Consider the following 16,839-nt stretch of genomic DNA (forward strand, 5'->3'; position numbering starts at 1 on the left):
ATGTGGAAATTGAATACTTTAATTGCCATCAGTTACTCCAATGAACTCAATTGTTCCTCCTTCAATGAGATTATAAAAAAATGGTACACAACAGCCTCTGAATTACGCAGGACACTCGGCCGGGATTCTCTCCTTTTTCCCAACACAAATCTTCACTGATTTCCAATCGCTGTTGATTATTTAGGTACCAAGAGCTTAACTCTTAACACTGTAAATTAGAGAAATTTTAATTTTCGTAATCAGATTCAATTCTTGTTAGAATATGGGGATTCTATTTGAAATCGCATTGTACTGTATTTCTTAACCTACATATATCTGTAGTATTTGTGATATTTGTGCATATAGTAGTTATACAAAATATTAGCACAATTGATGAGTTGAAGTTCAATGGAAATTCGTTAACCTCCATTCTTTTAATACATTCTTTTACTTTTCTTGTAGAGATTGAAAATCGACTTGTGTGATCAAAGTCAAACTGACAAAGTTACGATGGTGTGAATCTTTTTGTGAAGTCAGTTACTTGGCCAGCAATTGATCAGTTAAACTATCATGAAACGATCTTTCATCTTCTTCTATGTCGAATGGCGATTTTGATACCGACGATTGAAGGAGCAATCGGTTACATAAGAAATATTGGGTTGAAAGCAGTCCTATGGTATCTTATTTAATTGGGAAAGGTTACTCCGATTGAAATCTAAGACGACTCCGGACATAAACCTGCTCGTCCTTGCTGTTGTGCTCTCACTCTTTTTCCACCTCGGCACTATCTTTGCATTGTTTCAGTAAGTGAGTTTTCCTGATTATCGAAATGAAATCACTCACTGGGGTTTTTTTTTTTTGTATTTGAAAAGGTTGAAATCCGTCTCTGTTTAATTGGTTTGCTTTAGTTTTATTGCAGTTTTTGCTTCTTGTTATCTTCAATAGATGGGTTTTAAACATACTAATGGTTCACGTTTAAATGTGCAGATGATGGGGAAGGATAAAGATTACAGATATATGGCAATGTCTGACATGTGCCATTATCTTACTCCAGACCCCAAAGTGGCGGAAAATCACATGAGATTTGAAAATATTATAGAAAATAATGGAAGTGATGTACGTGCACCTTTACCAGTTAAAAAAGAAAGATCCTATATGGCACAACAGGTATCATACTTTTCTCACATTCAATTTTGACTTCTTTTTTCATGTCATGTGATATGTGGACTTATCTCTATATTGTAAGTTGCATTTGACTACTTATTTTTATGGAATATGGTGTGTGTTGGGTGTGATATGTTTTTATTGATATTTTAAGCCCTTTTTAACACATTAGTCAAGTTTTAAATCTATAAAACACGATATTCTATTAACACTAAACACACACATGGGCAAGTGCACCCATCGTGAGCGTAGTATAGCGTTGGTAAGATACCGAGGTCGTCCAAGGACACAAGAGCTTTTAGTACCGGTTTATCCTCAACGTCTAATCAAATCAAAAGTTTTAAAAAAGGTTTTAAACATGAAATTAAAAACTAAAATGCTGAAAAATAAAAATTAAAAAAAAAAAGAAAAACGGATAGACAATATGAATCACTTGGATCCGACTCGCCTTTAATGTAACCTTTGATGATTTCCGCACTTTTGCACTTTTTAAAAGATTATCTTAGTTATAGTAGTAGGCCCCTCTTTTGAAGGTGACGTTACCCTCAACCTAGTGGTTTGAGTCAGCAAGGATACAATCCCAAAGGGTCGGGATATTTAAAGATAATTAATTAAGTTATTAATGCGTAAAGTGGTAGGCCCCTCTTTTGAAGGCGACGTTACCCTCGGCGAACTGGTTTGAGTCAGCAAGGATACAACCCAAGTAGCCGGGTTAATGTATTAATAGTAGTTTACATATGAGGGGATCAAGCCATTCGCACCCCCGCCATCCAATACCAGTGGGTATTGAAGGAGGTCCTAGTAAGCTTGACCCAGGTCCTTGTAGGATCTATATACTGAACAAGGCAAGAACCGTACTAAACCATTCCCTTAACCACCGACCAGGTAGCCAACATATCTCTATATAGACCGTAGAGATATAAATGGTGAAAATCTTTTATATAGACAGTAAAGTAATGCCAAGACACCACGGACATATGAAAAAGAAGTTTCACCTTCAACATAAGAAACTAATTATTAAAGTCATTAATACAAAACCAAATAAAAAGTGCGAAAAGATTAAAAATCAAAAGTATTACATTAAATGCTTGTCTTCACCAAGTGATGCAAGAGACTTAGCCAAGCATGACCTTTAATTGACAAAAACTCTTACGATCAATCTTGGATCCCGAGACTACTACACACACTCTAAGATGGATGATGGATGATGGTGGTGGATGTGGGTGTTGTAGTGGTGGTGGAGTGGTGGCAAAGTGGGAGAGATGTGGTTTGCCAAGGGATGGCTTTGAAGTGAGCCAAGCACCCCTATTTATAGCCTGTACAAAAGCCCGGACACGGCCCTGTGTCCGCTGGACACGGCCCCGTGGCCATCCTCTTTCTCTTTCTTCATTAATTGCAATTGTCTGCATTAGGCTCCACACGCCCCCGTGTTCGCTGGGCACGGCCCCGTGTGCAGAAGCGTATCTGTACTATCAAGATTTGCAAGATTCTGTGAATCTTAGCGTTGACCACGCCCTGTGCTGAGCTGGGCACGCCCCCGTGCTGGGATTAGAAGCTTCTACAACTTTGTCATTTTCTGCAGAAACCTGGCCACGCCCCCGTGTCCGCTGGGCACGGGGCCGTGGTCAGCCTCCTGTTTCTTGTTTTTGCTTGGGAAGATGTTGTCGAGGGGTCGGGCATGCCACATTTATTCCTTTTCTTTGTATTTATATTAGTTTTTGCAGCATATTTGTTCCTTTTGTTCATTTAAGCTCATTTGGTCTTGAAAATACAAATGGAAGACAAAAGCACACTTTTTCTAACATTAGTACTAAGAAATGGTTAGTTTTATGACTCATTTGATTTAATTTATATGTTGCATTTTACACATATCAGAATATATTGATCTGATCTCATGGTAATATAAGTGTTCTGTTATAAGTGTTCCATAATAATAGATAGTAATATAGGATATGTGTACTGGGAAATTAATTTTAAAATCTTTTAATTTGCCAACGGATAATCACATTACTATTTTGCTGGTGAAGTTGGTATCTTGGTAGTGTATTGCATATCATGTTTTTAAGTATTGGGTTTGAAATGTTCTACAATTATATCTGCAAATAACTTGAATATAAAGCTAAGTTCAAAATGAATCAGAAATTTGAGCATGTTGTGAAGGAAGAGGTTCATATGAAAACAGAGTGTAAGATCAAAGGGGCAGATGAAGAAAAATGAGAGAAAGTCGAAGAAAAGATAGATTTTAAAACTAAATCAATTGAGAAAAAGAAGCCAAAACATAAGGACGACGAAAAAAACCCAAAGAAAGATAAAGAGAAAAAGAAAAAGAAGTCAGAAGGGGAAGACGAAAATGCCGACAAAAAAGAAAAGAAGAAAGACGATGGTGGAGAAACAGACGAAGGAGATAAAGTGTCGAAAAAGAAGAAGAAAGACAAGTGTGACAAATCCAATGATAAAGAACATGACAAAGAAGAAAATAAGAATAAAAAAGAGAAGAAGAAGAAGAAGAAAGAAAGGATGATGATGAAGAGAAAACCGAGAATAAAGATAAAAAAGATAAGAAATACAAGAAAAAGCACAAGGATGACAAAGTAAGTGATGTCGAGGGTGAGTCAAGGGAGATTGAAATAGAAGAAGACGCTAAAGAAGCGAAGATGGGGAAGAAAGATAAGGGGGATAAAAATAAACTTGATGCAAAATACAAAGATGTTGAATGTAACACCCCGAAAACGGGTTTGGTAATTAAACCCCGTTAATACTAAAGAGAGGGTAAAATACCGTTAGCAGTAAAGGCTTACCCGGAATTATTAGGATTTAAATAAATAAGCCTAATAATTAATAAAAAAAAGAGCAACGACTTGAGAAGACAAAGTTTATAAAAAAAGGGACCCGAGTTAACGGGACTTAAAATAAATGGGTTATAACTCCCGAAACCTACTAAGTTAACTAGAAATAATTAACTTAGTTATAATTGGGTAATTAAGAGAATGAGTAAAAATAAAAATCAAAGATTAATAACTCTTTTTATAAAAACCTCTAACATGGGGGACTAAAGGTGGGAAACTATGAAAAGTGTTTTAATTAAAACATTTATATAAAAAAAGTGAAAAACACACACCGGTGTGTGTGGGGCGATCGACCAGAGCAGGGAAGAGGGGGTGTAAAACCCTAGACTTAACAAAACCTTCAAATTGAAAGGGAAATCGAAGACCGAATTCGGGTTTGAATATAATTAGCGATCACCAAGTCATGGGGATCACAAGGTATGTTTAATTTTGATATTTGATGATGATTATGATTTGTGATGAACACCCATAATCGAAAATTATGTGATGAATGTTATATACATGAGTGATATTGGGTTGAATCTAGGTCTAGGAACAAACCCTAGATGCAAATTTGTAGGATTGTGCCATAAACTAGTGATTATTCAATTAATCAAGTATGAGCTAAGTGGATTTTTGACTAAATAGTAAGAATGATGATATGCATGTGCTTAGAATCATCATATTTGATAGTTGGAGCAAAATACTTGAACAATTTGTAAGTTTGAGTGAATGCTCATATAAGACTTGAAATGGGTCTTGAATGTTGTGATGAAATTAGTAAGTTTGTTCATGTAAATAGATGAATGAAATCGGGTTATGTACTAGATCATATGAAGAATTTGATTTTATTAAGAGTTCGAATGAATGCTAAATAGTATGATGAAACGGGTCTCACTTATAAAGGAGAACCCTTAGTTCTTGCATAAATAAATGAATAAACTAGTCATGATAATCGCTTAAACTAGTTAAAATGTTGGAAATATAATAAATTTGGTTAGAACTTTGGTTAAAACGGTAGCATCATTATAATGTCTACCGGATAATTGACGAGATCTCCTAAATGAGTTATTGAGTGCAAATATGCATTTCATACGATTAAAGGTAGTTGACTTTTAAAAGTCAAATTAACCAATGATAAGGTCGAATAATGATTTCGACGTAAAACACGTAAGATGGAATAGTCGTAATTAGAAATGACTAATTTAACTGTCTTACGAATTATGATGCTAGTTTGACGCTTAATGAGCTAGGTGGAGGCTTGGGAGAGAAGCGGGTCAAACGGATCGAGTACGCGAAAAAGAGCATAACCGGATGCAAGGTAAGTGAAACTTACACCTTTTTGTAGAATACGTGTTTATTCTATAAGTTGCAAATACGATAAGGATAAAATTCAAGATATGGTTTCCGACACAAAATAATACGGATCGGAACTAATATAAATGATAAAAACCATGTTGAATGGTAAATAGAGGTAAAACAGTAAATTAGCCATGAAAAGGCTAAGGTAAAAATGAGTTTTCGAACGGCTACTTTGTGAGTAAGCCTAAACGAATAAAAAGTGTAGAACGGTGATTTAGTCAAGTATAAATGAATCAAAGTCCATGTTTAAACGACACCAAATGGCACAAGCCATGTTGGATAAACGCGTAAGAAACGAATTTAAGAAACCTAAACAAATTAGCGAAAAATTCGAAATGAGTTACTTAATGATATGGTAAAAAAAAATTACCATTCTATTATAAGCACAAAATATTTGGTTGTTTAGACCAAATGGGTCAAATGGTAACGTTGATACCATTTGACAATTAACGACTAATAAGCGTTTGTTGAGATATAAGCTCACAGGATAAGACGGCTTATGGATTAGTGATGCAATGGATTAGGAACCTTGAGACAAGGTATTAAAACGGGTCAATATGTTGACCCGAGCCAGGTATGCATATGTGGACTTATAGTTAAAAGTGCAAAGAGGGTCAAATACTTAGTCGAAGTCCTTCATCGCAAAAATGAAGGATTAAATATGACCAAAAAGGCCCTTGATAGGTAAACCGGGTAAACGACCCTTAGAGTTTGTTTAGAAACTTATATTATGACTTTGTAACCCTTAGATGTGTATAAAAGTTCTAGGCAAAAACATTTGTGGGTCGAATGCCTAGAAATAGTCAATTGCGAAAAAGGACTAGCCGAAGGGTAAATTGGGATTTTGGTTTCTTATGTTAAATCCACCGCAAAAATAACTGTGGTGGAAGATAAGTAGTTATTTAGCAAGAAAAGACGAGGTGCAAAAAGAAAATAGCGAGTTTGATGCTTAGATGCTTAAAAGTCCCCTATACGGGTCAAAATAGACTACGAAGTAAATTGTGGTTAAATGCTTAGATAGATACAAATGAATCGGTGAATGTAAACGCCTACGTAAACTCTATGATGGGAGCGAGAACGTTAAGGTTTGACAAGCCCGGGATGGGTAAAAATGATAGGAATTAACTATTTTTCTAGAGCATGTAGTGAGATGATAATGCCAAACGGGTCGAATAATCACCTAAAGGATTTATGAGCCAGTAGTGGATAAATCAGATTTTTTATGCAAACCAAGGTGATAAACGGGTCCGTAATTTAATTATGGACGCGTAGGAAAAAGAATCGTGTAAAATGGATTTGTGAATTGAAAGTTATGCACGTTTTTGTGTAACTTAAACTTGCGAGAAGTTGTTGCAGTTCAGCAACAAACATTCTGGACAAAACATGGGGTCGCGCCACGCGACAACAAAAGCAAGGAGCCGTCGCGCGACGCGACGGGTTCCAAAATTTGAAAAATGTTTATTTTAATATTATATGCATTGCGAACCCGTTTAAATACGTTTTAAGCTACGTATGACTAATCCAACTCATGTTTTATGAGCTGTACGATCAAGCTCAATGAAGAACCGAACACGATCAAGAAACAAGCTTCCGCACGTCGCTACTCAGTTTTTTTTTTACGACAACTCAATTAGACTATGTTGTATAACTTTTAAATTGTGAAAGTTTTAATAAACTCGTATTGTCATACGTATGTGTAATCGTATAAACATGTATATTTACGAAACTTATATAAAATATTGTATAAACCAATCAAGGGTGTTATAGTTGAAAAGCTAAAACTTAAATTAGAGAAGCTCAACACTAAAATTGAAGGTTTACTAGAGAAGAAGGCGGAAATAACGAGGTTGACGAAGGAGAAGGAGGAAAGCCATGGTGTTATTAATAGGCACAGCCCATGTGAAAGATCCAGAGATAAAAATTATTTCAGCTGTTAAGAGGCACAGGGGCGTGCTTACCACACACGACCCCGTGCCTCACTTACTGTTTTCGGTTTTAAATGAAGTTTTGAAGTGGGAGACTTCCTGTTACGTTCATGAGGTTGCCATCTTTCGTAGTTCCACTTTGCAATACAATTCCTCAAGTTTAAACACCAAATTTCCAACTAGATTTCATTAAAAATCCTCCACCGACCAATTACAAACTAAAAAAATAAAAATTGCAAACTAAAGTTAGATCCTAAAAGATAGTTCCTCGTAGATACCCATAAAACAAAAGATTTAAACTACAATAGCTCCCCCTAAATAGCACCATTAAAGAACAACAAAAACCCGAAACTAATTTTCGGATGATATGGGCTTAGAGTTATGTCTGTGTGTGCTCTTTTCTATGTCATTGAGCCTTTCTTCAATCTCCCTTGGGAGAAAGAATAATGGCGCATCATCGGTGTTCTCTTGCGGAGGAGGGGCGGCGACCACCCGAACCTCATGGAAGGCGTCAATGGGAGGTTCCTCTAGGACTTCGTCCAACCCGGTTGGGTTTATGACCTCGTGGCTAGGTTCCAATCTTCTTGAGGGAAAATCAAATCCATAGGGGAACTACTAGGATATTCAACCTTTGGTGCAAAAGATTGATCTCCCGAAAGCTACTCTCGAGTGTGAATGTGAGGTAGTTCACACGGTCAATAAGGACTTCTTCCACCGAGGTCATTCATCGATCGATTCTCGTAGTGCACAAACATAGCGAACAAGAGTAACTTCGAGTGAAAGTCTCCTTCCTCAACTGCTGTTGCGGGAGTTGGCTGATGAAGTTCCACTTTGTTGGCTTGACGTGCTAAGTAAAACAAGACAAACCATTTAAAGTTGAATATGTAGGGAGGTCACACGGCCCCATGCTGCTTCAACTGATCTGATTTTCAACCCATGAGCTCCTATTTTAAGTAAAGAAATTCTTGGTTTTCTTTTGTTTATCTTGTTCTGCATGGACTCTGTAGTGCAGCATGTCCCTGTGCTTGTCTTCTGGATTGTTGTTTTGGTCTTGGGGCGTAGCTTGGAGGGTAGGCATGATGTATCAATTCTTCTTTCTTGTAATTATTTTGGTTTTTGCCGTTAGTTTGTTCTTTTTGTACGTTTAAGCTCATTTAGTCCGGAAAATCAAAAGTATACAAAGAAACACATTTTTTCCAAAATTAGTACATAAAAAGGGTTGATATTATGCCTTGTTTGATATAATTTATATGTTGCATTTTGTACATATCACATTGTCATATCTATCTTTCTAACCCATTAAAACAATTTTTCTACAGATCTATTATCTCAAGAAAATTATTTTCGACTTGGTGACTTGGAAATGTGTTAAACACAAAAATGGTGTAACACCCCAAAAATGCGTAATTGATTTAATGTGCCTTTAAATGTTTTAGTGTGCAATATAATAACTTTAGGGGGTGTTTGGCCAAGCTTTTATTTTGTGGCTTATGCTTATATTTTAAAGTAGCTTTTAGCTTATTTTCTATTATCTGTTAAACTCTTTTTAAGTGTTTGGATTAGCTTATAGCTTATTTTATATAATTTGCTCTTACACAAAGAAGTTTGTTCAAATAAGCTAGAAAACCATCTTCATATAAGCTTATTAAAATTAGCTTATATAAGCTAATAAGCATAACCTTAAAAAGCTAAACCAAACACCAACTTAAGCTTATTTTGTAAAAAAAGCTAAAAAAACTATAAGCTTTGTTTAAAAAGCTAGGCCAAACACCCCCTTAGTTGACTAACTAAGTTAAGTGGTATGACAATAGTGTAGAAAGAATGAAAGTTATGCCTTAATAAATAAGAAATGGAACTATAGGGGTTGAAAGTGCACATTTGAATAACAGTTAAATAAAAGAAATAAAAAGTGCAATGTGTGTATGTGTGTGTGTCGCAAGAAAGAAAGCAGGAGAAGGAGAGAACACTTCTCCTCCAACAACCACAAAAATTCAAAAAATTAGAAGTGTTCTAGGGCAAAATTCGAATGCATGTGTTTAGTTCCTTAACCATCTAAGGGGCTGTTTGACAACTTCTGAATGGTTAAGTGTTGAACCAGTAAGAGGTCTGAACCATTAAGAGGCCGTATAATGTTTAACCCTTCAGAGGCAAATGTCTGACCAATTCAGATTATAGGTCTTAACCATTCAGACTCTGTATAACATTTAACCATTCAGAGGCAAATGTCTGAACTATTCAGACATCTGCTCATGAAACAAACAGTCTGAACCATTAAGTATTGAGCCCGTAAGAGGTCTAAACCATTAAGAGGTAAACAAACAGCCCCTAAGTATATTCAACATAAGGTAAATTAAATTGTATGATTTGATGATCTTGGTAAAGTGGGTTGTAATCAATCCGTGAAATTATGTGAAATTAAGCTTGAATATTGGTTACAATCATCATGTAGAAGATGATTTATGCTTGAATTTGGTTATATTGATGACTTGAAGTGAAACCCACTTGTTGTAGTAGCATGATGAGATGTGGTGATCATGTAGTAGCGAAAAGAAATCAACTAGGTGAGTAAATCAAAAAAATAATAATTGATAAAACAATAGTGATAAATTTAATAAAATAAAAAGAAAAGAAATAAAATAAAAGAACTTAAGTAAATTACATGTTATGTCCTTTATAAATAAGCTTCAGATTTAGTACCTTGGGCATAATGGTCTTTTTACCTTAAAGTTAACATGAGCTAGCTTAAAGGACAGAGAGCGTGTAAAATTTACAAAATAAAGGACATTTGCAGGATTTTTAAAGACAAAGGACAAAGAGTACAATTAAGTATTTAAATAAACGACAATTCGTGTAATTTACTCTAGTTGACTAAATCTGAAGCTATTTATAACGGACATAACATGTAATTTACTTAAGTTTTTTTATTTTATTTATTTTATTTATTTTATTTCTATTTTATTAAATTTATCACTATTGTTTTATCAAATTTTTTATACAATTATACGCAAATTCATACTTGACCGGCATAGTGATGTCATTCGTACTATTTTAGCATTAACATTAAAACTTTGTGAGTCTGTGCGTGCAGTATGTCTATCACTTCCGTCAATCTTGTACCGTAGCAGAAAACTGGTCAAGACAAGGTTTTATGATGTTAAATATAGAAAAAGTCTATTTTAGAATGAGGAGTGGTAAACTTGTAAATAAGGAGATCTTCCTTATGCTATTGCCTATAAATACTGGTCTTATGTTAGTCATTTAAGACTTTTGACACATTTAGAGGTTTTTTGCTCATTTGAAGAAGTTAGAGAGAGAAAGCTCTACGAGGTGATTCACGGTTCTTGTATTTGTTATATCATCAATCGAATCATCATTTAATTACGTTCTTGTGTCCGATCCATACACGTACACGGATTCCGCACATCGTACGTGTTCTTCGCAAGACGGTTATTCGAAATCGATCTGGAAACGAGTCCACAACGTTGAAAAAATGCAAAGAATGTTTCAGAGATCTGATTTCTATAGGTAGTTCCTTTAATACATCGTTTTCAATAAAAATAAAATAATAATCATCACCAAAAACGTTTCTTATGTAAAAATAAATAAACAAATGAAAAAGGATAAAATAAAATGGTAGTTTCCTAAAGTCAATGATGAATTGAATTTTCCCTTCATATTTTAGGCTTCATACCTTATTTCGCTTAAAACTTTCTTACCTCAAGACTTTCAATAATAAAACTTTATTGTAATATTCTTTTCTGTTATACCGTTATTCTGAAAGTATATTAATGTGTAGAATTACGCATGCTCTTTTGTTGTGTTTTGAGGCTCTCCTGCCTATATTAACTCCATTGCATCAAGCTCACGAAAACATCTCAACTTGTGTTCTTATTGCTTCCAACTCTTTGTTTCTTTGTTTCATGGCATGGGGAGCCTCATACTATCTCCCATTGATCTTGATGATTCATAAGCTGCCTCCAATCCAAAACCAACAATGTCACCTCCATCTCTCAACTCTTCTTTCCAGTCCATTTGGCAAGCTAGACTCAACAATCTCAGGTTCATCAAACCCTCAACCCCTAAACCGTCCTTCATCGTGACTCCCATCGATGAGACGAAGATCCTAACCGCTCTTTTCTGCACCAAGAAACACGGATACCAGATCAGGATCAGGTCGGGAGGACATGACTTCGAAGGCGTCTCGTATTCTGCTGTAGTTCCCTTTGTCATGCTTGATCTTGTCAACATGAAGTCTATAGATGTGGATGTTGGAAACAAGACTTCATGGGTCCAGGCTGGTGCACTGCTTGGTGAAGTCTACTACACTATTTCTCAAAAGACCAACACCTTGTACTTCCCGGGTAGTATTTCCCCCACAGTGGGTGTGGGCGGGTACATGAGTGGCGGTGGGTATGGAAACCTGGTGAGGAAATATGGGACAGCTGCTGATAATGTTGTGGATGTTCGGTTCATGGATGTTAATGGAAATATTTTGGACAGGAAGTCAATGGGCGAAGATTTGTTTTGGGCGCTTCGCGGTGGTGGTGCTTCCAGCTTTGGAATAGTTCTTGCATGGAAGCTGAGATTGGTGCCAGTGCCGGAGATTGTCACTGTTTTTCGGGTGAATATAACACTTGAACAAAATGGGACGGATATTTTTTATAAATATCAATATGTAGCACCAAGTATGGATCCACATTTGCTTATAAGAGTTCGGATGTTCAGCGAATTTATAGGCAACACTACGAATAAAACGATCTGAATATTGTTTGAAGGACTTTATCTTGGAAAAATTGACACATGCTTCCATTGCTAGACAAAAACTTGCCAGAGCTGAAAATGAGAAGAGAGAATTGCGAAGAAATGAGCATGGTCCAGTCAAGCCTTGTGTTAACAGATCTGGGATTCACAAGCTCGACCCCAACCGAAGCTCTTGCAAACCAATCTGTCATCAAGAGGCGGTGGAACTACAAAGTTAAATTAGACTATGTCAGGACTCCGATCCCTAAAAGCGAGCTTAGAAAGATCTGGAGAAAGATGTTTGAAAACCTCGCGTACACTTTTGGAGGGAAGATGGAGTAGTACTCGGATACCGCAATTCCATATCCTCATAGAGCTGGGGTGTTGTACCAGTTTCTCAAGGGTGTGAGTTTTCTCGATCAAACTTCAGACACAACCCCAACATCGCTCAGACGGGTAGAGTGGCTGCGAAGGTTTGATATTGGAACTACCTTGATCTTGACTTGGGTGTTGGAAGTGAGACTTATGAGGAAGCAAGTGTTTGTGCGAGAGATATTGGAAGAGGGAAAATTTTAAAAAGTTGATTCGAATCAAGGCCAAAGTGGACCCGGAGAATTTCTTTAGGCACCCACAAAGCATACCGGGTTTCAACTTTGCACCTGTTTTGATCAGTTGAAGACATGTTCAAAGCATATCATATAATGTGGTTAAGTGTTTATTCTACCAGTTCTTGTCCTTGATCCTAGCATTTTATGGTGGGATTATAATTTGGTATCATTGTTTTATTGAGTATAACTTGTTATCATTGTTTTTATTGATTATACATGAAAGTATTAAGAAGATTATTTTTTTTAGTTTGTGATCGATACTTTGGTTTTTCTTACCTTTGTTTGTCGGTGAAGGAAAAATAGTTATTATTGTTGAGAAACGTGTGATATTCTAAGTAAACATCAAAAATAATCACACGACCAATTAAAAAGGTAAGAATAACAAAGAAGATGCCCCACTCATTAGATGTTTCCACAGAAATCAACTAATATATCGATTTCAGAACATTTTACAATCAAGTGTGAAGTTAAATACTTGAATATACAAATGTATGATCACGGTTAATATATTCCTCAAGTTTGTACAACCACCAGCATAGAAAATAAGATTTAAATGTTATAAGCCAAGCCTTGGGGGGGGGGGGGGGGGGGTGGTTGTAGTGGGAGCCGGGGAGGGATTGGTAAGACCCGGTCCTTTTTTACCTTTTTTTTCGTCTACCGAGTTCCTATCGTTTTCTTTTTCGTCTACCTTTTTTTTACCTTTGTTATTTACCATATTGTTTTACTTTTTCTTATTATTTTGATGATCAGAGCCAACTTACGGTGCAAATACCATAACACACTAGCATATCATTTTGTTTTTACGAATTTATTCATCGGTTGTCATGGTGTGTGATATATTCTGAATTTCAACCACGCCCATGCGCAACTTGCAGCAAGCCTCTTAAAAATGGTCAAATTTAGGAATCATTGGGTTTCGCATATAACTTGCCCTTGCAGAAAACCTTTTATTAATGGACATGCTGCATGCAAAGGTGGGTTGTACATATGAAGGTTCTAATTTATGTCAGGTTTTCATAAATTAAACTGAAACCCATCATGACAATCAGACAATGAACACTATCCAACTATAACTGGAGTTTTATTCATAGAAGGAATATCAATAACACACTAAACTTTCACTTCAATTGCCTAATACTAAGGATGTGTGCTATGAAGCTCTATTGAAGGCGTGGGACAACACCGCACGCCACTTGGGGCAGGGAAAGGGGAAGCTCATTGATGGTTGATCAATAAGGTGCCAGAAAGCGTCTCACCATTAAAGGGTCTGCGTCTTATCTGATGCTTACATGCCGTCTACCTTGCATCACTTTATTCCTAAAGCCCTGTAAAAGCCCAGCCCATAACACAATCTAACACAACCTAACCCAACTCTAACAACTTACCACATTAACACGATGATCGGACTTTGATGGTTCATTACGAAGAGACGCTAGTTAATTTTTCCTATTAATTCCCTTGGCAACAGCAGGAAATTCATTTGTGTATGTTCATTTATTAAACAAACGAACACGAACAAAAAAATCCGCTCTTTTAGTTAAATGAACAAACATGAATAGAGGCCGCATTTGTTCATTTAAGTTCGTGTACATTCGGTAACATGTCCGTTTGTGTTCGATAGTTCATTGGTGTCTTTAGTTTTTATATAAAAACTTCAAAATTCCGACAAAAAAATATTTAATAACTGTCAGCGTATAACATATTCTGTTCATGAAAGCATCATATATTCTGTTCATGAATGCTTGTTTGTGTTCATCAACATTTGTTTTCGTTCAGTGCCTAAAATTAACAAACAAACATAAAATCGCGTTCGTTAAGTGTTCACAAACAGTTCGTGAACACGTATATTTCTTAACAAACGAACACGAAAAAGGTCTTGTATGTGTTCATTCAGTTCGTTTGAGCCCTATCGATAACCATGAAGGTAATCAACACAACTACCGAACCCTCAAACAAAATCCCTAACAAAAAAAAAAAACAGAAATCAAAACACCTAAAAAATCTCAAAAAAAAAAAACAGAAATCAAAACGCCTAAAAAATCTCAATCTAAGGAACAGGGGCAACACCAACACAGTATAAAATCAAATCATTAATCCATAAACATAATCACTAACCAAAACATTTAGCCATTACATGAACACATTCATAAATACCAAACTTAACATGATTGTGATCCCACCAAAAAAAAAGATAAAAGAACAAAAAAGCTAGCATCAAAGACTAAACTTATAATTCAGCTCAGAACAGGCAAAGGACCATAATGAACAACCAAAATGGCTTACTTGATCAATCCCCCTTCCTCCTGAAAGAGCACCCTTCAGTGAGCCTAGCACGTCCACCAGTCGGCTGGCACAACACGGTCTGACAGTTTCCACACACCACAACCGTTTGCGAGTGACTAAATACAGTTGTTCTGTTCACATCATCATTTAAACATTCACATAAAAATCAGTTTATACAACTAACAGTACACATATAACTAGAGCTGCAAACGAACCAAACAGAACCTTGTCCGTATTCATTTGTTACGAAATACTTGAGTTTACAAACGGTTAATGAACACCAACCGAACAAGATTTTATGTTCGTGTTCGTTTATTAAAGAAATAAACTTGTATGTGTCTGCTTGTTAATTTTAGGCATCGAACTAAAAACGAACGTCAATGAACACAAATAATAAATAAAAACATTAATGAACTAACGAACACGTTACGAAACATTCACGAGCATAAGGCCTTTTTTTCATGTTCGTTCATTTAGCATGTTCGTTTGTTTAATAAACGAACGAACAAAAATGAACTAACGTTTGGTTCGTTAGCAGCCCTACATGTAACATAACAAGCAGCAATTAAACAAAAACACTTACATCATGAAACAACCCTGGCACTTCACGTCCTGCATATACAAAATTTAACGAGATTAGAAACAATGAAACATGTTTCGTAATAATTTGGTGATTTATTTAGATAAATAAAGTTAAAAAAAATGAAAATACCATGAAGAAAGAGTTTGGAGACTGCACAAGACGCTTCAATTTGTGCTTCCTCTTCTCGAGCTCAGCTGGCGGATTAAGCAGATCAACATCGTTAGGCAAAACCTGCAAGTTTCATCACATCGATTGCGTTATTCAGCAAACACTAGAACACGATGCACGTGTAAACGCATTGTGAATCTATTAGATAGTGCAATTGAAGAGTTATTGTGAATCAAATTCTAGAGGAACTGACCATCTTAATTCGAGATTTGTCGAAGGATGACGGTGTTGAACAACGATGATGACGAAAACCCTAAATGAAGGTGAGATCGGCGCAGGTGGTTCTTATATATATGGTTCTAGATTGCGTGACAGCCGTTTGATCTTGTTTTCTGTTATAAGCCGTTAGATCTAGGGCTAAAACCAGTCTGGAAAATTCTTTAATGTTTACTCACTCTAGTTAAAGTTAAAAAAATGGCAACACTGTAATTGGTTTTTAGGCAATTGTGTTTTATAACTAAAACATTTTTATGTGTTTTCTGGCCATTACGTTTAAAAAAACACATTCTTGAAGTGTTTTGGTGCATTGCGTTTTAGGTAAAACACCTTTTTAGGTGTTTTCAGTCCATTGCGTTTTACAGAGAAAACTTTCTTTTGTTTTTTAGGCAATTGCGTTTTAGAATGAGTCATTTTTAAGTGCTTTCTGGCCATTGCGTTTTACAAATAAGACATTTCTTTGTGTTTTTGGTGCATTGCGTTTTAGGTAAAATATTTTTTTTATGTGTTTTCAGTCCATTGCGTTTTAGAAAACAAACATTTTAAGTGTTTTCTGGCCATTGCGTTTTAGAAATAAGATATTAGTTTGTGTTTTTGGTGCATTACGTTTTAGGTAAAACACATTTTTATGTGTTTTTAGTCCATTGCGTTTTAGAAAGTACATTTTCTTTTGAGTTTTTAGGCTATTGCGTTTTAGAAATAGGATATTTCTTTGTGTTTTTTGGTCATTGCGTTTTACAAATAAGACATTTCTTTGTGTTTTTTGTGCATTGCGTTTTAGAAAATGTCATTTTTTAGGTTTTTTTTTTCATTGCGTTTTACGTAACTGGGGGTTTTTCTATTGCGTTTTACGCAACTGGGTTTTTAATTTTTTTTTTTTTTGAAATTATAGCAATAGTATACTCGTTTTAAAGATAAAAAAAACGCTCGTTTTTTTGGTGCAATTTTTATAAAAAAAAAAATAATAATGTCGTATGAAAGAGTTA

At 35.6% G+C, this 16,839-nt stretch overlaps 2 protein-coding genes across 2 annotated transcripts; one reads left to right on the top strand and one right to left on the bottom strand.

The window, feature by feature from the left end:
* The first annotated feature begins 11,186 nt into the window (after positions 1–11,186).
* Positions 11,187–12,048, top strand: LOC110863922 (berberine bridge enzyme-like 8). The gene has a single exon (XM_035974501.1). The coding sequence runs from the start codon at positions 11,250–11,252 to the stop codon at positions 12,015–12,017; it is 768 nt and encodes a 255-aa protein (XP_035830394.1). The 5' UTR covers positions 11,187–11,249; the 3' UTR covers positions 12,018–12,048.
* Positions 12,049–14,678: 2,630 nt separating this feature from the next.
* On the bottom strand, positions 14,679–15,990 carry LOC110865213 (40S ribosomal protein S27-2). Its single transcript, XM_022114437.2, has 4 exons — positions 15,831–15,990; positions 15,599–15,700; positions 15,470–15,498; positions 14,679–15,017 (listed from the first exon to the last, which is right to left on the bottom strand). The coding sequence occupies exons 1-4, from the start codon at positions 15,831–15,833 to the stop codon at positions 14,891–14,893; spliced, it is 261 nt and encodes an 86-aa protein (XP_021970129.1). The 5' UTR covers positions 15,834–15,990; the 3' UTR covers positions 14,679–14,890.
* Between the last annotated feature and the right edge of the window lie 849 nt (positions 15,991–16,839).

The sequence above is a fragment of the Helianthus annuus genome, chromosome 6, assembly GCF_002127325.2.
Source record: "Helianthus annuus cultivar XRQ/B chromosome 6, HanXRQr2.0-SUNRISE, whole genome shotgun sequence".
NCBI lineage: Eukaryota > Viridiplantae > Streptophyta > Magnoliopsida > Asterales > Asteraceae > Helianthus > Helianthus annuus.

Coding starts and splice junctions, on each gene's coding strand:
- LOC110863922 (XM_035974501.1), top strand. CDS start 11,250: ATGTCACCTCCATCTCTCAACTCTTCTTTCCAGTCCATTTGGCAAGCT.
- LOC110865213 (XM_022114437.2), bottom strand. Junction 15,499..15,598: donor CTCCAAACTCTTTCTTCATG/GTATTTTCATTT, acceptor TTGTATATGCAG/GACGTGAAGTGCCAGGGTTG. Junction 15,018..15,469: donor TGCCAGGGTTGTTTCATGAT/GTAAGTGTTTTT, acceptor TGATGTGAACAG/AACAACTGTATTTAGTCACT.